The 22,058-nt window shown below is 37.4% G+C and overlaps 1 protein-coding gene across 9 annotated transcripts in view; it reads left to right on the plus strand.

Annotated features, from left to right (window-relative positions):
• The first annotated feature begins 11,708 nt into the window (after window positions 1-11,708).
• Window positions 11,709-22,058, plus strand: part of LOC123881211 (gamma-aminobutyric acid receptor subunit delta-like) — a 41,986-nt gene continuing 31,636 nt past the window's right edge. For 2 of the 9 annotated variants that reach the window (XM_045929898.1, XM_045929897.1), the window contains exon 1: window positions 11,734-12,278. In XM_045929898.1, coding sequence (XP_045785854.1) covers window positions 12,169-12,278 — 110 coding nt within the window. In that variant the 5' untranslated portion in view covers window positions 11,734-12,168. Of the gene's footprint in view, window positions 12,279-22,058 lie in introns of all 9 variants that reach the window. The other 7 variants (XM_045929904.1, XM_045929899.1, XM_045929901.1 and 4 more) reach the window with 6 other exon arrangements.

Below are 22,058 nucleotides of genomic sequence, written 5' to 3' on the forward strand. Positions count from 1 at the left end.
GCGTCCAGGCATGTCTGTTATAAATAAGAATAATTATTCCACATAAATATCAGTATGCAAGATAATACAGATAAATAATGATTTCACTAATTTACTTTGAACTAAAGGTGAGAATAAATAAATCCTTCACAGTGTTGGAAAACTGAAAGGTGTCTACAATCCTCACTTGAGCTCGCAATCACTTGGAAAGGATCTCTGTATACAAGTATATCTACTATAGGTAGGTACTATTGGTAGGTACCTGTAGATTCAAAGTTTCCAAACGAGGTCATCGTGAGATACTTGTTGCTTGCTCCCTTTTGCCTTTTCGTTACACAGTTTCAAGTCAGTAGCGCCCTCTACATACATCTGAAAAGGTTAGGCTAACTTTTTAGTTTCACGGTGGGGATTTTCAGCAATGTTCAGCGCACTCATTTGTCGAACGGTTTGTATTACATTTAACTAGATGGCACTGTTAAACAAAGCGTGAAAATAATAAAATTAGATGTTAGAATGATGGAATACAACATATTTTTATTCAAATGTCAAAATAATTTACCACTGGTTCGGAATGCCGTCTATTTACAAAATGATTAATAACTTTGTTTTACTTTTCCCATTTTTCCGATTGAGGAAATCACAAATTAATAACTTTTTCAGTTCTAAACTATTAATATTTATTACATGAAACGAAGTCATGACAAAATGAGAAGTATAATTACAGCAAAGTTTCAAAATCTTTGTTTCAGTTTTATGCTCGTCCTGTAAAATTTGATTTCATGCAATCGTGAAAATTAAATACAATCATAGTCCCATTTATCATCATCGTCATCAACCCATCACCGACCCACTACTGAGCACGGGTCTCCTTTGAGAATTAGAAGGGTTTTGGTCATAGCAAGTGGTGACTCACAGAACAAATGAATAATTCCTAGTTCCATGAGAGTTCACACACCTTTGAGAACATTATACAGAACTCTAAGACATGCAAGTTTCCTCACGATGCAATAAAATATAGACCATCACAATTCGCAATGCAACACACAGATCCTCCTAGTCACTTTCTACGCACGTTTTCACTTCAAAAACGGAGATTATTATTGACTCAATGCGATATGACTTTGCAAAATCTTGCTATTCTTTATTTTTATTCCTATTGCTTATATTTGCATGTCAACCCAGCTTTTGAATTTAAAATTTTGTGTTTTTATTTTAGGTACCTAAGTACCTACTGTAACCTACAATATTAACTTGTAATCAGGGCAGAACATCTCGCATTAACCTTACTATGTAAGGTCAATATTAAAAGTTTATTCGTGCCTTTTTTTGTCATGAAATTCATTAGAAAGTTCTAACGATTAAGAAATTTCGCGAGGTGACACGCGATTGTTAAAGGCCGCGGAACTAATTCATGATCTACGTCACGGGTATTTAGACCATTAGGAGTATGGCTTATGGACTAAGAGTCAGCGCGTACTAGACCTTCGTTATTTTATAAAAGCTGAAAGGTTATCTGCGTATTGTTCCCAACAAAGGGAGGAACGATCAGCGACTATTTTGGATCATGATGGCTTTGGGAAATAACAGGTAAGTAATAAAAGTGTAAAAAAGTTTACTCCATTCTCTAAGTATAATAATAATATTACGTTTGTGAGTAAAGCCAATATTGGCTGCCGATATAAATAGCTGAAATTGAAACCAAGCAAGAAATATCACACAAGCTAAAAGGTTAAGGTAGAAAGTACAGTCAGAACAATATATTATTTTTAAAACCTTTATAAGTTGATGTTATTGACGTCACAACCTGATGCACGATCTGTCGGTAGGCCAAAGCAGCGTTGGATAGATGGAGTTAACAAATGGAGCATACCCGGGCCCACAAAGGGCTGTAGTGCCAACGGTTATAAAGATGACTTTTTTATTTTACCTTTATAGAGAACTGGAAGCTCACGATTTTGTCCGCATGGATTGGGGTGCAGCACTTAACAAAAAGTTTTCCCATATTTATCGCCAAACTTGACTTCAAGAATAGCACAAGATGATGATGAATTGCCAAATTTTTGGAGCTTATTATAATGATATTTGGAATTGTCATAAAAATGAACTTTTTTACACGTTACTTACTCGTTTCTATAATAGAATCCTTCGCCCGCTCGGGATTAAAACTAGGCACTCGCAACAAAAATGAATTTTGCAATCTTGTTGAACAAATAACTATTTCCTTGTGAGTTTATTCTCGACGAGTGTACACCGCTTGGACCTTTTGGTATTACTTCGAACTGACAGAGCCCCTGTCTGCAATGTAAACGATCAGGCATCACTGACAGATTGAACTTTACAATTCTAGCTATAGCCTATAGGGTACCGCGCTACAACTGATATGAGATTGCATTATTAATTTGATTCCCTTTATAACACCAATCGACATTATATAGAACAATGGGCGTAGAGTTAGTTATTGTGAAATAAATAAACAAAGAAATTTTGGTGCATCCTGTTCTTCTTCTGTTTTGCTTTTAAGTGCCAAATGATCATATTTTAAGCTCTTCGCCAGTGCTACATCGGACGGGAGAGCTACAAAATGAGCTAAAGCGAGAGAGATTTAAAAGTTTATCTAAGTAATTAACAGCCTTGTTTTATTTTGTTATATTTTACATCTATAACTATAGGATAAACAACTAAAATATTTTGAATGGTTCCAACAATTTTTTTCTCGATATAACTACCTACCTATAATTTTCAGGATAGGTGGAACCGTAGATCCTATCCTAAATAAGTGTTTTAAAAAAAATATATCAATTGTCTTGAAATGAGTTACAAAAATTATAGAGTGAGCCGTCATAAATAAGAAAATATTTATCTACTCGCATGTTTTATATAACGACCATGATAAAATATATAATCGCCATCTATCACGAAACTAAACACCTAAAACAAACTATGTTTATGACCACCAATAAATAGGATTTTAGTGCCTTATTAACAGTTCCTGCTAACTTCACTTCCAACTTATTAAATATTATTGTTATATACCAACATTATTTTCGTGTGTTAAGTTAGCAGCAGTTACTTAGGAAGGTCGGCGGTTCAATCCCGGGCATTCAGATGTAACTTTACAGAGTTATCACTTGCTTTAGGTGACTACGGGGATAATTGCATGCCCGAGATGTAGAGTTCTTCATAGTGTCCTCAAAAGTGTGTGTAGTCTGTCAATCCACACTGGGCTAGTTCAGCGTCGTGAGCCAGTTCCTTAATCCTTCTCATCCGTGCTCAGTAGTGAGCCGGCGATCGGTGAACACTTGACGATTATAATGATACGTTCTTAAATGAATATTTTAAATCATTAACGTATGTTATAAATTAACTTATAAAATGAGCAAAGAGAATTGCATAGCAGTCATGTAGAGTCCAATCTTTTATCTGCCAATACAAGTTTAAAACGTCAATACAAATCCATCCAGTTATCATCCTACAGGCAAAGCCGTGCCGCAAAGCAATTAGCGTCCCGTTACAATGCCGTATAGAAACCAAGTTGGTATGAGTTTAATAAAAACTGCCATACCCCTTACATTCCAGGTTAGCCCGCTTCCATGCATTATCACTTACCACTTTCCAAGTTTCTTGCTGGTTCTTGGTAGGTACAGCATTCCAAACCAGTGCAGTGGTAAATTATTTTGCCGATTCAAAAGCACTTGCATAAATTTACTTGAAGACAAATATACTTATTCTATTCTATAATTCACTAGTGAGATTGCAGTCAAGGGCGAATTTGTGTCTGAATAACATAAAATATGAATCGAATCATACCTACCATGCGTGAGATGATTAGTTCGTGATGTAGAAGACGGTACGATACCGGCTGCGTGTCCCAAGGTCTTACCGTCACACTTAACTTAATGTCTGTTATTATTAATAGCGGCAAGCCAGTTTTTTTTTTGTTACAATCGAAACATGACTTGAGCACCCCTTTTATGAATTGTTTGTTTACTATAAGCACAGTATAAAGAGAGACAGACACACAGACAAAACTACGTAGGCCAGTTCGGATGGCTTCTTCGTCACACAATTAAGTACCGCACGATTACTCTGTTTAGATAGCTTTGTCAAACCTCTGATGTATTATAGTATGAAAGAGCCTTACCAGTCTTTTCTCTATACATTACAAAACACAAATTATTATGTTTTACTGAATTTTCGTACCTCTACAATTATTCTCTTCTTTTATTCATCCACACTATAGTATTATAAATGCGAATATGATAGAGAGATATCTCTGTAGATACCTAGTTTGCATCTCAGAGATCGGACAAAGACTTTTATCCCAGAATATCAAACAGTTTCCACGGGATTTCTAAAACCTACCACGCGAACGAAGTCATCGTAACATGTAGTTTCCTATAATTTTATTGTTGTTTTTTTGGTCACATTCGTGAGCTTTTGGAGCCAACTTATTTTTCCCTCCGACGCCAACACCACATCTACAAAAGCTTCCAATAGAAAAACCATTGGCGGTCCGGTTATCAATCCGTTTATTCCGTGGAATTGTGGTCAAATAAATAAATACACGTGGCAATAAAAAAAATGCGCAAATGCAAAAAATTAGCCGCCATTTCCTACAACACCAATTATACAATTTGCGTCATGCAATTACAAGAAAGTGCATTGTAAATTATATTTAGATTTACTTCACCTCCACACATGCACGCGAGGTGATACTTACACTGTTTTGCATAAACTATCAAGTATAATGCCGCAATACAGTAATTAGCAGTATGGCAAAGAAAATCATGAGGGATCGCAAGGTTACTGCACAATTATGAGGGCCTTACTAAAATTTTATGAGCCTCTTATACCTACTTAGTTTCCTTGTCATAATAAATAGATACTAGGAAATGCTCGTAACGTTGCTCCGCGCAGCTGTATCAAAATGAACTTGGCAACATTTTTTAAAGCTAATAAATTCAAAAATGTTATCAAGCTGAAACAAGAAAACCATTACCCAGTCCCAAATGAGCATCAAATTGCGGTGTTATTATTAAGACATAAATAAAAAACATATTTTAACAGGATTTCTAGGAATGCAATGACAGTTTGAAGGTGGTGGAAGAAGATGCACCTTCTAAAACTGTATGGTTCCATTTATCGAACCTAGCAAAGAACTTGGTCATAATTTTTGATATCAGTTCTTTTAATGGCCGAAACTTTTTGATATGTTTTTGTTTGAGATACAAGTTTTCAAAAAATTGTTAATTTTACGCATTTCAGAGCAATGATCATCAAATATTTCTGTATTATGAAATAACCTTTTAGACTTCTGAAAAAAATTGAAAGGAGGTATCGTAGAAAATTCAACCAGCAGAGTGAACTGGAAGTCTGAATTTTCACCGTGAAAATAAAACAACCATGAGTCGCATGAGAATGAAATAAATGAATAAATAAATAGAATCTGTAGTTTATATGAAAGTTGCCATGCCTATGCGCACGAAGTTGAGGCGACTGCATGCATACAGACTCGGCAACTTTCATACAAATCAAAGATTCTAACGGTCGCCGCCGACGGAGTTGCCGGGCAACTAGTCGACGGTGCGTAATGGGTCTTACTATAAATAATGTACGATCAACAATTTAATAATAATCAAATCTAGGCCTACTATTATAACCTTCATCAAATCTATATGTTTCCCTTTCATTATACCTTATTATTATTAACTCTTACCCACATAACTATGGATTTCTTAATACGTCCTACACACCAATATTAAAATAACTTCCTATCCTCCCTAACTCAAAATTGCCATGCGAGACCCCTATGTCACGGCATACTTACTTACCTACTCATTTATTGCCATGCCATATGGTATGAATCGATGTTTAAATTCCTAAGCGTAATAGTTGAAATCTGCTATATGTTATGCCTGCTACTTAATCTTTTTTATCTTATGTGGCCACTTTATCTTTTCTAAAAATCATTTCTACAGATTATGTCCACCATTACAGTCAAGAAACTCAGTGCCAACAATGTTGTTGTGGTTAGTGGGAGATTTTACGGTGGATGATGGATCTGACTAATTATGAGGTAGTTTTCCGTTTCCTTGCCGGTCGTGTCTTTCATAGCCTGCCAATGCCAATGCAAGTTTTTGTCGACTTTCGCTACCTTGCTATTTGGAACTCAAACGTAATGCATATAAGCTCCACGGTTAATGAACACGCTGAAATCCGAACGGTCTGTGGTTCAAACCTCACCTGTTGCACTGTTGTTTTACCTACTCCTGTAGTACGCGACAGCTCGAAATGCGATCGGGGTGGGGATGCTTGGGATTCAACATTTTGCAACTCCAAAATTCAATAGAAAGTTCAACATTTTGGATCTGAAGGTAGCATGCTTAATGTGACTGGATAAAATCATTCTTAATCCAATCTGATACGTAGCTTTATACAGGCACCTTGTAGGCTCAACCATAGGCTGCACCGCCATTTATCTGCTGCGATTGTAATCAAATATTTTTGAATAACATACTTACTACACAGTATTGTATAGATATCGGATGCAATCAGCGAGACGCTGGTGACGCGGCCGCGCCGGGATTCTGGCACAGACAGTTACACGCGGTTTATTTCGGCTCTTCGCACCCAACACACTAATAATTAAGTACATTTTTCAAATACCAGACGACACCAAGCAATTATTTCGATTGACCCGATTTTAAACTCCTGTGAATTATACGAAACTAGTGCTGGTAAGAAACGGATATTACACTGGAACTACTACTACATTTTACTCGAAGCAGTATCGAAATGAGGTGAAATAAAATTAATCTTATCACTATCTTTTCATAATAAACCTAACAATTTTCCAACATACACTAAACAATGCATATACCTAATATTGTTGCATCATAATATTGTCCGTAATAATGCCTAGCGGTTAGGACCTCTGGCTTCTAGTCTGGGGGTCCGAACTTCAACCCTGCGCACGCACCACTCATTTTCCGTAGTATATAAGCAATGTATACTTAAGTGCTTTAACGAAGGAAGGAAACATCGTGAGGAAACCTGTATGCCTGAGAATTCTCCTTAAGGTTAACAAAGGTGTGTAAAGTCTGCTAATCCGCACTTGGGCAGCGTGGTAGTCTATGTTCAAACCCTTCTCATTCTGAGAGGAGACCCGTACTCAGTAGAGAGCTGACGCTGGATTGATGATGAGATATTTTCTTATATGGAACATCTCTGATCGCGTCTTACCTGTGAGATACTTAAAAGTTGTACAATATCGGATCCTGAAACCTACAAGTAAGTATTTATACTTAATTGTAGGAAAATAGAAAGTAGGAATACTTTGTTATTTATCAATAACAAAAATCAAACCGAAAAAATATTTTTTGAACATAACATTTAACTACAAATCTTTTAGGATAACAACAAAAAAACTCTATTCAGTTTCATTTCTGAGACACTAGTTAGGAATTGAATTATAACAAGAGGTAAGCCGGTACATAATTTTCAACACCGATGAAAACTCGAAACTCAATTTTCTTTTAATTTCACTTTATGGTTTTTTTCGGCTACTTATTCAATTTATTGAGTCAATATAGGTCATCATAACCGTCACTAACGAAATTCGCCAAAAGGACAGTCGATAATTGGAGCCAGAAGAGCCACAATGCGGTGTATTAATAAATCCAACATTGACAAAGACCGCCAAAACAACTGGCCCACCGCCAAACTGAAAAAATCTCTACGCATGAACGTAGAACAATAATGATGACGTCTCCAAATGATTGGTCTGAGACCGCTCTAGACATAACAGAAATAGCTTACGGAAAGCGAAAGTGGGAGAATTCTGCGTTCAGAATGGGCAATTATTCTTGTTTTCTATGTTAACGATGCCTCGGGCTTGTGATCCTAAATTTAGTCGCTGTTCAGGCGACAAAATTTTCCAACAGCGGCCCGAATATAATTAGGTAGGGCGAGACATCTCTCTCACAGTTTTTCATCGACAAAGCGTTGCTAAAGCTGCAAGAGTTGGGTCCAACGCATTGCTCTTCGGCTACAGGCTAGGCTTAGATCAGCGATTTGAGTATCTCCTATTTTACATAATAGCTTATATAGGGCTCTATTATAAAAATGTTATGCTAAAAAATTTGGTGCTATAAAAATGGCTGAAACGGTCGCATGTCAATTTAGCAGGCTATTAATTACTCGTTAAAAACCAGGAACGTGTCAGTTCATGTAAGAAGTATTATAATATGGAAAAATTATGAAAACGAAGTGTGAATAGACAGCTCGACTGAAGCGCTCCACCTTATGCTGCATCATCAGCATTATTTGCAATCAAGCGTAAGCCTCTCTTTCTGCTTCGTGAGTAGTGACACCTTCCACCAAGGATACTTTTGTGAACGATGTCGTGTTATTTTCCTCGTTTCTTTGCGACATTTCCAATTTCCCACAATTTGCAAAAATTGCAATTGATATTAGTTTTTACAAAGGGAATTTAATTAAGAAGCCAGTCTGGAAGACAAGTTTTTATAATTTAAAATGTATTTGATCCCTAGAAACTTTTGATGTGTGTATTTTAAAAATATCTAAATCTACTATGGGAGACCCAAGTGACGTAGTAAACGTATCCCGAGCCAATCGACGGAACAACACTTCACGCACATGCAAAACAACGCTTGTACTTATTTATAGGACGCCTCTATCTGGCTCCCGAGCACCGACACAGTGGCATAATATTTACTTTTAAATAATCAAACTCACGCATAGCCCTTATTGTAAAACATTCAGGGGCTATTTTCGAACGCAACTGTTAGAACAGCGGCCTATAAAATGAGCAATTACGTACAGGTTTATAGTTACTTAATAGAAAATTTGTTTAGATCCACGATTGCTGGTTGTTTGATACGCAAACCAAACCATAAATCATTAATTGTAGTGTTATTTCATCAATAGTGATCGGGAGCATCTAAAGTTTACCCGAAGATAGCATCTACGATACAGAGAGGATAATGATACCGGCAAAAGTTCATTGAGGGTTGTTTCACTGTTCTAGATTAGCCTCAATAGCTCAACGGTTATAGGAGCGGACTGAAATTCGAAAGGTTGGCGGTTCAAACCCCACCCGTTGCACTATTATCATACCCACTCCTAGCACAAGCTTTACGCTTAGTTGGAGGGGAAAGTTAGTTGGAATGTTAGTCCTGATGAAAATGGCTAATATTCTTTAAAAAAAACTGTGCTCAATGGTCAGCCGGCGATGGGTTGAAGTGATGATGGATAACAATGATTCGCGTTTCTATAACGCGTCATTTAGTGACGCAAAATCGTCATAAGGCCGATTGAGAAAGCCAAGCAAACGGACTGCCGAGTCAGGCACAAACTATAGGGCATAGCTGCGTACCATTAGGAAAATGAACAAGATATCGTTGAAAACTAAAACCCGACTGCGATAGTCTTAATAAACGCTGAAATATTATAGTAAAAACTGTTTTTCCGTCGCTTGTTATATTTTAATGTTGTAGTACATTTTATATTCCTGAACTCAGAATTTTCTCCTCTTTCATTTGATATCCCACTCGATACAATAGCAAGGAAAATTTTTGGAGACCCCCACTTTTTTTGATGTAACATCCGGTAGGTCAATGTTTTTCGTATAAAATGTAGCCTATGTCACCCGGGCCTTTACAACGAATCAATGGACAGCTCATTCATCAAAATCAGTCCAATAGTTTATGCGCTATTGTGGAACACACAGAATCTGGATACAAACATACATACATTAAGATACATACCTACACAGACTGATATAATCGTAACCATTTCTTTTGGCTTTGCCTTGTCGGGTAAAAAAGAATGATAGGTAGGTTAAAAAATATTATTATTAGACGAAAAAAACAAAACCGACTAGATGTAGGTATAGCTAGTCAGTTTTTGACAAGATAGAGTATGTTTGATACAAACTAATACACTTGTGTACGTTACTGCGTATGCTACTCGTATTATTTACTCAGTATCGCAGCCCGCGGGTATAAAGTGAATCCCATGAAATGCTAGTTTAAATATACAACATGATATCCAGTTATTGTGTTGCGTAGGTTCTCACAGAGTTATTGACTACGTAGGCATGTAAGTAATTTAGAAGCCGATATCTCAAAATATACTACACTAATTTCAAACCAGTACTTTACCCCCTTAGGGATTGAATCAACAAAAATCCTTTCTTAGCGGAAGTCTGCGTCATAACAGCTATCTGCATGCCAAATTTCAGTTCGATCCGTCCAATATTTTAAGCTGTTCTTGGTAGATCAATCAGTCAGTCACCTTTTCTTTTTATACCTATATAAGTTAGCTGTATTTAAGCTGGCTAGCTGTAGCTAGGCGTAAGGTATTATCACACTATGCTATAGACAGATAGTATAATAATAAGAAGATCCTTATTACATACCAGGAATTTGATAAAACTTAAGTAGTTATTATAATTTATAAAACTTATGTATTTCAAATAACTTCAAGGTCGAAGTCTTTGAATTTGAGTGTGTTTTTGGTGCTATTGGTTAGGACATCCTCCTCATATTCGATAGGTCAGAGGTTAGATCCTCTACTTTTCAGAGTTATGTGCGTTTTAAGAAACCATCACTTGCTTTTGGTGAAAGAAAACATCGTGAGGAAATCTACACGCCTCAGAGTTCTCCATAGTGTTCTCAATGGTGTGTGACGTCTACCAACCCGTACTTGGTCAGCGTGGCGAACTATGGCCTAATAAGCCCTAAGCCCTTCTGAACATTATGAGAGGAGACCTGTGCCCAGTAGTAGGCCAGCGATGGGTTGTTGTTGATGGGTTTTTAATGTTTCCGAAAAGGGACCATCTCGTCTGACGTATGTTTAGAAGGTAAGTGGCTGTACTTAACTGTCAAGCAGTTTTGATATAAATATTATGAATAGCAGATATTATAAAAAATCTCTCATCGAGCTATTTTAAACATACCATAAATCCGAGATGATATTGCAGTTGTTCTATTTCAAAATAAATTATACATCGATGACTTATAGTTAATGCTCGTGACTACCTTAGATTTTCAAAAATCCCTTTTGAACTCTTTGATTTTACGGGATCGATTCCATTATCCATGTAAAAAAATCGGATAAATCTATTGCTCATTTGTGGCGTGATTGAAGGACAAACCAATGAACCAACGTACAAACACACTTTCGCATTTATAAAATGGGTGGTGATTGCTCGATGTTATTCGAAGTCAATTTGCAACTTCGATACAGTGGTTTTCCTAATACCTTCTCACTCCACTGTCGTGTTTGCTTTGTAGTTTGTACACGAGGTTTCGCGGGATTTTAGTAAAACTACGTCGCTCGCACGCAATACTAACCTCTGCGGATTTTTACCCCAATTTTAGTTCACCTGAAGAATTATTAGGCCTTTCCCTTTGTTACAATTCATTGTCCTTGAATTGGTTACCACAAATAAAAACAGAATGTAAGTTTCCATTTAAACCGGGTAGAGCTGTTCTCTACCGCTGAAGATGGAATGGAGCGTATATAGGTAGGTACTTGCTGTCTCGGTAAGTTTGTCACCTTAATCATAAATGATTGTATCTTTACTTGATAGTCTTTGTGTAACTATTTTATTCAGTAGAAATTCGCAAAGTTAAATTGGCTAACTACTGGGCACGGCAGCCGCGTCACGCGATCGCGACACGCTGTTCAGGTCTCCTGTCTGTCATTATAATGTTCCCACATTTTTCATAGTTACGAATTCTTCGGTTGAGCGTGTGTTACCAGTAATTACGATTCCGCCAAGGTTACGCACGTGCCGCTAACTTGATATAAATATAAGCAATTTTGATCGCATCACTTTCGAACGGTCACTCCCGCGGACGGCAGCTGCGTAGCGATTGCGTAGCATGTAGTTTTCTCGCGTCGCGTCGCATCACAGGGTGAGATCGCGCGGAAGCGAAGGTTGCGCCCGTGACCGCGCGCGCGCCCGCCCGCCGTCTGCCGCGCAAGTAGCGCAGTATCGCGCCGTGCTCGCCGCCCCTCGGACCTCGACCCGGGACCCGGTTCAGCTCGCGACTCGACCGATGTGATGTGCCTCGTGAGCTGATGATGTGCAGCCGAGTGTGTGTAGTGACGGAGTGCGCGAGCAGAGAGCGGCGGCGCCCCGCGCGCCCGTAGCGCGCCATGTGGACGCTCCTGCTGCCACTGCTGGTACTCCTCGCCCCTGACCCGCACGGAGTGGACGGTGGTGGATTTTCTTTAAGCCCGACCAAGGGTTTCTTTGAGTGTGCAAGGTTCGTTATCATAAAAATAAACTCCTCTAGAATCTCAAACTTTCAAAACGTTGAATTCGCGAGCTCAAACTATATTTAAAAACATTTTGCCGCCACTTTATTAAAAGCTCATTTTGGAGGTTAATACTTGACTAAGGCCGCGGGGACCTCGAATGAGCTACAAAAATAAAATTTGATGTGAAACAAGGTGAACGCTCGACACGAATGCGTTGGAGTTGGAGACATAGGTAATGAGTACAGACTACGGATGCCTAACAAGGAGTTATTTCGACCTAATATTTTGTATTTTTTATGAAAATGAACATAAAAAAATAACAAGTTAAGACTAATAGAACTTTTAAAAGCTTTTAAAGCAGATATTCATGGAGTCTGTTGCTAATGTAATATATCAATAAGATACAGAACACTAAAAAAAACACCTCTTTTAAAAACTTTAATGTGCATCGTAAAACGTGGACTTCAAATTCCATCGTACGTGACAGGCGGCGATGGGATCAGATGGTGCTACAAGTTCTACAACAGAGAAGTCTATTGACAAATGACCGAATACACGCTACAGTATTGGAAAGTTTTCATTATTAGGCACTAGCTTATACCCACAACCTAGTCCGTGTAGACTACACATGTTTTCAAACCCCTATTTTACATCTTGGGTTGAATTTTCAAAAATCCTTTCATAATCGATGTCTGCATCATAATAGCTATCGGCATGCCAAACAGCCTGATCCGTCCAGTAGTTGGAGCTGTGCGTTGATAGATCAGTCAGTCACTTTATATGTTAGATAGAAACTTACATCCGCATTTGTTATAAAAGTTATTTGAAGTAGCATATGAAAGGTCCGCCCCTTGAATAGTTGTAATCTAGTGGGAACACTGCCGATGGGAGTTGATTCCACTGTTTGCATGTGCGTGGAAAAAAAGTTCTAGCAAAATGCAACGGGCGGGCGGTCGAAGTGCAACGAGCCAGTTAGTAGACAGCTGTACTCGTATTAATATATTAAAAGACTTCATCTAAAGAGTAACAAGGTGAACATAAAACTAGTATTCTTGAGTAACAAAATTGTTTATCTGGCAAATGGCAAGTGAGGCAAAGATGTTGCCGGGGAATGAAGGGTGGGGCGTGTAGTTGGCAAGAGCAGTTGTTGACATAAACAGATTTTCGTCCCCACATAACGAACCTGACCGGCTGAGATTGGCCAGGTGCAACGATCCGACTGATTTAACAGACGTGTCCTACTTCGTCTGGCAAAATTAGATCCGCTCTGTCCTTCATTACTCAGGATCGAGATCACTCTTCTCAGTGGGTGGATTTTTCTTTTGCGCCTTTCTTTGTCAGACCAATTGGGTTGATGCATATCAAAAATAACTTATTTTTTATTGATTACTAGCTGATGCCCGCGACTTCGTTCGCGTGGATGTAGATATTTTTAAAATTCCCGTGGGAACTCTTTGATTTTCCGGGATAAAAAGTAGCCTATGTGCTAATCCAGGGTATAATCTACATCCATTCTAAATTTCAGCCCAATCCGTCCAGTAGTTTTTGCGTGAAGGAGTAACAAACATACACACACACACACACACACACACACACACACACACACACACATACAAACTTTCTCCTTTATAATATTAGTGTGATGTGATTATCAAATAGTGATGATAGCCTAGTGGTTAAGGTGTCGGAGTCGAGGGGTCCAAGGTTTGATCAACACCTCCAACTTTTCGGAGTTATCACTTACTTTAACCGTGATAAAACCTGCATATTTGAGAGTTCTCCATAATGTTCTCAACGGTGTGTGAAGTCTGTCCGCTATTGCCCATCGTGGTAGACTATGACCAAACCCATCTCATTCTGCGATGAAACCTGTGCTCAGTGGTCAGCTGGCCATGAGTTGAGATGATGATGGATAACAATGATTTCCAATTTCCATAACCACGTCATTCAGTGACGCAAAATCGTTGTAGTGAAGAGTGATGAGTGATGACAAACTAAAGCCGATCGAGAAAGCCAAACAAATGTACCTTCTTACTTATGTGTAATTTTAACTACAGCAAAAATTCACTATAGTTTTCATTCACTATAGGCACATGCTTGACCAAAATCACACTTAGATAATGGAAAGTGACAATATGGATGAAATGCAATTGGTTTGCCTAGAAGATGCCTACTAACACTTGTTTTAAAGATTCCCGGATTGTACCTAATTAATTCGTGGGGAAGACAGATAGTGAAAGTATTTTAAAAGCCTAGTTACTTAGCAATACTCTCTCATCTATATTAAAAACCGGTTAAAGTGCGAGTTGGACTCGCACACAAAGGATCCCGTACCATCATGACGTACCAAGATTATGTACTTTTAGTTTTTTTTAAATTTACATGGCGGCCATTTTAAAATTTTCATTATTTGTTCTTATAGGGCTTTAGAAATAAACAATCTGTGAAAATTTAAATTCTCCCACTTATTACACATGTTCATGAGATATACAGTACAGATGATTGTACAGGTTATGAGATAGGTACCTACATACGAGTACGTAGAACGCCAAGAGTAATTACTGAACGGGCGCCCTTCCGCGATTTGGCCCATAGATATAACCTCTCGGTTACATCTCGAGTTGGTTCCCCCAATGGGAGGTAGAGGATTGCCCTGGTTTATAAGATACAGCTCGCTTACATGACGGACGGACAGACGGACAACTTAGGAGGTATTTTAAAAAGTAAAGACAAATGCATATGCGTGTATAACATATACGCATAGCGACACAGACTACATAGATATTGGCGTAGTATTTACGTAGGCACCTTCTGGAACCTAAAAGGATGCTTCAAAGAATGGTAGCCCGTTACCAGGGTTGTAAATCACACAACCTATTATGAATGGCCTTGGAACTCAAAATATCATTTTACGAAGTTTTTAATGCCTCAGGTTATGAAAACAAATACGTTTCATCGTTTTTGTTAATGACTTTCAGGTGTGCCCATTGTACCTAGATCTTTTTTATATTTTCACATCTGAAAATAATAGCTAGTAAAATATTATAACTAGCAATGAAATAAGACTGTAATAAATAATTTGACTACTTCAATATGGGCGCAATAGTATAAATATTGGAAGAATAAAGACGAATGATTCACACTTCAATTCGATCGAAGTGCCTAACTACCACACAATATTTTGGTTTCGGTGAGCCAAAATAAATAGTAGGAAGTCTGAATTAAAAGTAGTAGGGTACTTAATTTCACAAAAAAAAAACTACAGGTTGTTGAAATGAGGTGCTACCGAAGAATGCTGCGAATATGTTGGGTTCAAAAACTAAGAAACTGAGTGGCTACCTACCTACCTCGTAGAGATATTATGGAGGTTCAGTTCCGATTCGGAAAATTCTCCAACATAATAAAGATTTGCCTTAGACAGGATGTCATATGACGAGAAGACAGCTAACGTCCAATAGGAAGAAGTATGAGAAGACGAAGTAAGTTCTTGTTATAATGTTTAAAAAAGGGAATAACCAGTTTTAACGACTTGGGTGAAATCGCTACCAACTAAACAAAATGAAGCAATTTGCCCTTATTATGAAAAGTCACCCGAAGAATCCAAAGATTGGCAACAATTTCTACTTGTTGCATGACATGATTTGGTTAAATAGATAATATTTCTTTTGTGATTTAAATAACTTTTCTCTAAGAATTAACGCTATCTTGAAGATAAATGGTACTGTCACGACACGAGTTCACTAATGTTATTTTAAGGTCCAGTTGTATAAAAGACGATTAAAGTTACGTTACGGTTACCGTTAAACTTTGGCCGTCAATAAAAGCAAGACTGGTTACAAAAGTCAGTGCTGTTACTTTTGAACTAAAATATGAGCTTAAAGGCCCCAAACATATATAAAAATTTAATCATAATTCAACCAATCACAGCAGTTCAAAACATAGACAATACCTACTAAGTAGGTACAAGTTGGTTCAATAAAAAAGGAAGCCATGTAAGCCACTGTTATGCCGCAGTTAAACACTAAAAACCGTTAAAACGCGAGTCGGACTAGCACACGAAGGGTTCCGTTACTTCCGTACTATTGTAGAACAAATAACACAATTTTTTTTGTGATGTGACCATAAACTCACGATTTTGGGATTTTTCCCTTCACTTGTGCTACCTGCCCTTTATGATTCTAGGTCAACTGGAAGTAGATATCCTATAGGTTTTGATTCTCTTAACGGGTCTTGAGTTTTGACAAACATGACAGATAGACAGACAGACAATGAAGTGAAGAGTTCCTTTTTTCTCTAGAAATACGAACCCTAAAAATCAAGATTATTAACAAAATGATAAAGTGCTATCAAACCACGACATAAATAACAACAGCCTTTCAATGGCGCCAAAATTATCTATCAAGATTAGAATGTGCGTCACTATCAGTACAAATATAACCAGTGGCGGGTCGGCTAACTGTGACAACAGAAATAAACCCTTGCTCTGAATACCTATCGTTGCAGCACGCGTCTGTCGTACGCGTAGATGCAATAACTAAAATGAAATCATGCGTGTTGCGAGCAAGCGCCATGAAGGGGTTTGTAAATGATAGAAGAACAAAATTGTCACAAACATAATAATGATAACAAATCCCATCCCAATCCAATCCATAAGCCTATATCCACAGCTGTGCAGAGTTATTGAAAGTGCGCCGTCAAACACAGTCTTCTCGTCTCTCGTCTTCTCTTCCTCATCTACTCGTTTCCCGTCACCTTCTGCCATTAGCTCAGAAGACTGGAGGTTGTCCCACACTGAGCTTACTAATACGCAATCTCCTTTCCAGCTGGAACTCGTCTACCCAACGGCCTGCCCACTGCCACTTTCAGCTTGCTTCCTTTGTAGAAGAACAACTCTACAAATTTTTTCTCTACAAATCTTAATAATTTTACAGATTACGATTTAACCAATAATACCTCATAGCTTTGGGCTAACAGGCTAAAATATAGTCAGTCAGTAATAATTTGCAAATAATAACGATTACCCCAAGAGAGATAGGTGAAGAGGAAAAAGTCATTCTCAAGTAATAGAAACCATAGATAGCAGGTACCTAGGTCACCGGCTTTCGTCAACGTTTACAAAGAACGAAAAATAAAATAATTTGCCATAGTTGCCATAAAATTAATCACTACCCATAACTCATAAGGGTCATAAGTATTATAAATGCGAAAGTATATTTGTTTGTTGGTTTGTTAGTTTGTCAAAGTGATTCTAGCAAGGATATAGGTAGTTAAATACCAGCTAGGTGATTCGGTAGCTCAGCGTCTAACACTGAATTTAATAGCCACCGAGGTTGGTTGGTTCTACATTGCCGCTTCACTGGGTGAATTACAATATTGTTTCGTAGAAAACCTTCAATGGATTAAAAAATGAGCTCGTTGGCTATCATTAATTGCTAGACACTGAACTGGCGAATCACATAGGCTACTTTTTATCCTGGAAAATCAATGTGTTCCCACGGGATTTACAATCCGCGAAGTCGCGGGCATCAGCTAGTAATTTATAATAACCACTAATAATAAAACCCGTCAAAACAATGTAGCTGTTTTACCTCTGGTTACACCGATCAGCATTAATCAGAGTAGACCGACTCCTCTGATGTGTCAAGATCTGCTCGAGCACGCGCAGACACATTGGCCCTTCGCCAGACGACCACATGCCGAAATGACATGCTATAGGACGCATTAATTCTATTACAATAAACGGCGAGTACAAAGACCGACATGGATACCTACAGATGTTTAAGAGTTAAAACCTTTGTATAGAAGCAGGCGTTAGTTTACGGAAGCCCATGATGTACCTACAAGGAACCAACAGCTTAATTTGCTATAATCCGCTAATCCAGACAAATATCTGTATGGTGCAACAGTATCACGCGATATGCACCGCCCGCCCTCCCATGCTAATAATTGTTACATATACCTAAGTTCAAAGTTCCGGTACATTTAGGTACAGCTCTCTATTGATTTAATGGTTGCAAGAAGCACGGAAATGAAATCATCCGATAAACCATCAGATACCTTTTGAACATCTGAAAAATTATGAAAAAAAAATTATAAAAAAATTATTAACGTGGATGAAGCGATACTCACTTCCTTCGCAGTCGCACCCACATCGTTAGGACATAATATGATAATATTATACTCTGTGGTATAGCGTTGTTCTTGTCAATGGTACATTGAATCTGTTCGCTTGTGTCGAGACTGTGACTAAACTTCTTTTTCTTTACATAACAAGTGTACTTAAATTAAAAATTTATAACAACCCCGACAAGTGAAGGTTACAGTAACTAGAAAAGAGCTGATAACTTTCAAACGGCTGAGCCGATTTTCTTGGATTATAGCTAAGAACACTCTCGATCAAGGTGGCTTGATCGAGAGTGTTTCAAACGAAAAAAAAACTAAATTTAAATCGGTTCATTATATTAGGAGCTACGATGCCACAGACAGATACACAGATACACATGTCAAACTTATAACACCCCTCTTTTTGGGTCGGGTGTTAAAAAGAACTCGTATCAAGACCGACCGTATCACCGATTGCGTTTTCTTTTTTAGGTACATACGTTATCATTATTCTACATATTCATCATTTACTTAAGTAAATACTTACAGCAGGTAAGTACCTACCTATAGCATTTTTAAAAGCAGATAAAGTACGACTCCAACAATTGGCCTCATCAATAACGTAAAACGTTCATACTTACCTACACATCGTAACGGAGTTTACGTCAATGAATTATATTTCTGTCTTGTAATGATCCCAAACAAATGAAAGCTTTTAATCTATTTCAGAGGGTTACTAAACTTGGAAAATAGAGGCATAAAATATCAGAGAAACATAAACGGACAGTTAAACGATCTAACAGCAAACATTGAAGTATATTCGGCAACCTAAAATTCTGTTTGGCCGTTCTTATGGGAAGGATGTAAATGACTGACTAAAAATAAACTACACACTAATAATGCTGTTAATTATTACAAGAACAGTTGCGTCTGCAGTCTGCACCTACTTAAAATTATTCGGTATAGACAATAGTAAAAGATAGATGACGAGTTGATTGGTAGGTACATTAAAAACAATGGTGTTTTCTTGCAATAGCTGTCTCCCAAAAATGATCATGTTTGGGTTATATTAGTGGATCGATTTGAACAGAGTTAAAGAAGGCTATGATTTTCTTATTATGCTTTCAAACTAAAGGTTTCATTTCAATCGATAGGTATCTAAATTGGAAATGCGTATGCGCGCGTATATAAAGAAACTATTACAATAATAGGTATTTAGATGATAAGAAGTAGAGATTTAAATAAAATATACTTACAATAAATTTTTTACCTAATAGCAGGGATGTAAAATATAAAAGTTAAATACTTCACCTAATAGCAGACAAGATTAATTAATGCGAATAATGAGACGTGAAAAATTATTGCGTCAACTATAACTTTGCGCAGTAATAACTTTTCCACCTAATGACACGAAATATAATGTGGTAGGTACTTATATATTATTATTGTGACAAAAATTCGCACACAGTTTAAATCACGGAACAGAAAAAACATCTGTTCCGTGGTTTAAATGTATACTTACATGGTTGCTAAGTGGTATATGAGCCTCATATTAAGTTGAATCAAATCAAAACAAGCTAGCTAGCATAAGTTTTATTGTAATAATTTCAATTAATCAAAGTCATTATAATCATAGGTATATTATACCTACCTACTGTACACTCTTTGATTGTCAATTGTTGAAAATTTGTAAGATAATTTGATGTGGTAATAATTAATTACGTAAACTTGAAAGTAAAACTAGTTAAATCCAAAGTTATTAAAATATTATAAATCACATTGCTCATGATAAGTCTTATCAACATGCTACTATAATAATGGCACCTTAAATAAAATACAGAAGGTTCGTCTTTCTCTGCATAATCGCAACCTTACATGACTCGAAGAGTTAACAAACTCAAATAGAAACAAAGCTTAATATTTTCTTTGTGAAAAGCTTAAACACTGGATGCCGTGTAATAATGCTTGTGAGCCAAATAACCCACGGTGAACATGAATATGTTTTTTAATTTAAATTAAACGCTGCACGTGCACGATGACCTAGTATGATTAAAGAAAATATTATCAAATTATGCTTCCAGTAAAAAAGAAAAATTAAGGGTCATTTACACCAAAACAACATAGTGCGACGTTGCGACAGACCACATGGTCCAATGTACTCGTAGCAAGAACCGTTACCGTTGGCATAGGTACTGTCGATATCATACTCCAAGTCCAGTCAAATAGACTGCTGCATGCTGCTCAAATTATTGTAGTATGCCTCACTGCCACATGCGTTGCTCCGGCGTAAAACAACCTTTATGAATAGAATTTCACCATCGCTGGCTCACTACTGAGAACGGGTCTCCTCTGAAAATGAGATCCTTCACTGTTAAAGGAAGTGATATTTAGATGGTTAAAAAATTTTCAAAAGAAAAATAAAACCGACTTCAAAAACCAAAAACACTAAAAAGTAGAAAATAATTTTTGTTTAGCTACACATGTAATGTACCTAGGTATGAAGTCGAGCGAGCATATTAAAACAAAATTAGAAATCCAAGAGTGAAGCTCGCCCGACTTCATACCTAGGTACATTACATGTGTAGCTAAACAAAAATTATTTTCTACTTTTAGTGTTTTTGGTTTTTGAAGTCGGTTTTATTTTTCTTTTGAAAATTTTTTATTTCACAATTTTTAGTGGCCCCACTGTACTATAATATGCTATGCCCAGTTAAAACCCTACTGTTTACTAAGCTATTACACTGATCGCGAGCAATTTGCTCTTATCCATTGAGGAGTTCTGGTCTCCATCTCCGAAGATATTCATCAGATCTTCACCAAATTTGTATGGGACCACCTGCACATTATACCCTTTCAAACAAAAAAAAAATTTCCAAATCGGTCCAGGGGTCTTTGAGTAATCGGGGAACATACATAAAAAATAAAAAAAATAAAAAAAGATCCCGACGAATTGAGAACCTCCTCCTTTTTTGGAACTCGGTTAAAAATGCACATAGCTCCGAAAAGTTAGGGGTGCATGCCCGAGATCGAATCCCTAACCCCACTGAATAGGAGGCCGACCTCTAAACCACTAGGCTATCACTGTTCGGTGCTACTTACTTACTTATCTACTACTAACTAAACAACCGTAATTTCTCGGATTTGGATACTGCCACATTTCATTTAATTTCATCTATTATACCTAATATGCCTACCTAGTAAAGTGCGGTGTTCTGCCAAAACGATAAACCAACGAACGCTATGATTGCATGCTGAAGTAACAGTTACCACACTGTCAGAGTATACTTATACATTGTTGTGCAAAAAACACAAAGCCCTTGAATGTTATTCCAATCTCTCGAGGCAGGTACATACAGTAGGTATATTTTTGCCTACACGTGTAAGAATTTTTCGAATAACTCTCCTCCACTACTACTAAGATAAAATTGTGTGTGATAACTGATAATACCCACAAAGTGAACGCATTGTCACGCGTAGACCGTTTGAGATGAAACTTGTAGTTCGATATCATCCAAGTCAATTATATCTGAAAATCACGCGAGCTTAAACGAGGAAAAAAATAGTTACAACCTACAATAATTATGACCCATATTATTAAACTGGTACAAAAGTGTGCTAATATTTTGTTAGTTTCTTAGTTTATTGGTTTCTTGGTTTGCCCTTCAATCACACCGCAGTCCGCA

Source organism: Maniola jurtina, chromosome 3, assembly GCF_905333055.1.
Source record: "Maniola jurtina chromosome 3, ilManJurt1.1, whole genome shotgun sequence".
NCBI classification, from domain to species: domain Eukaryota; kingdom Metazoa; phylum Arthropoda; class Insecta; order Lepidoptera; family Nymphalidae; genus Maniola; species Maniola jurtina.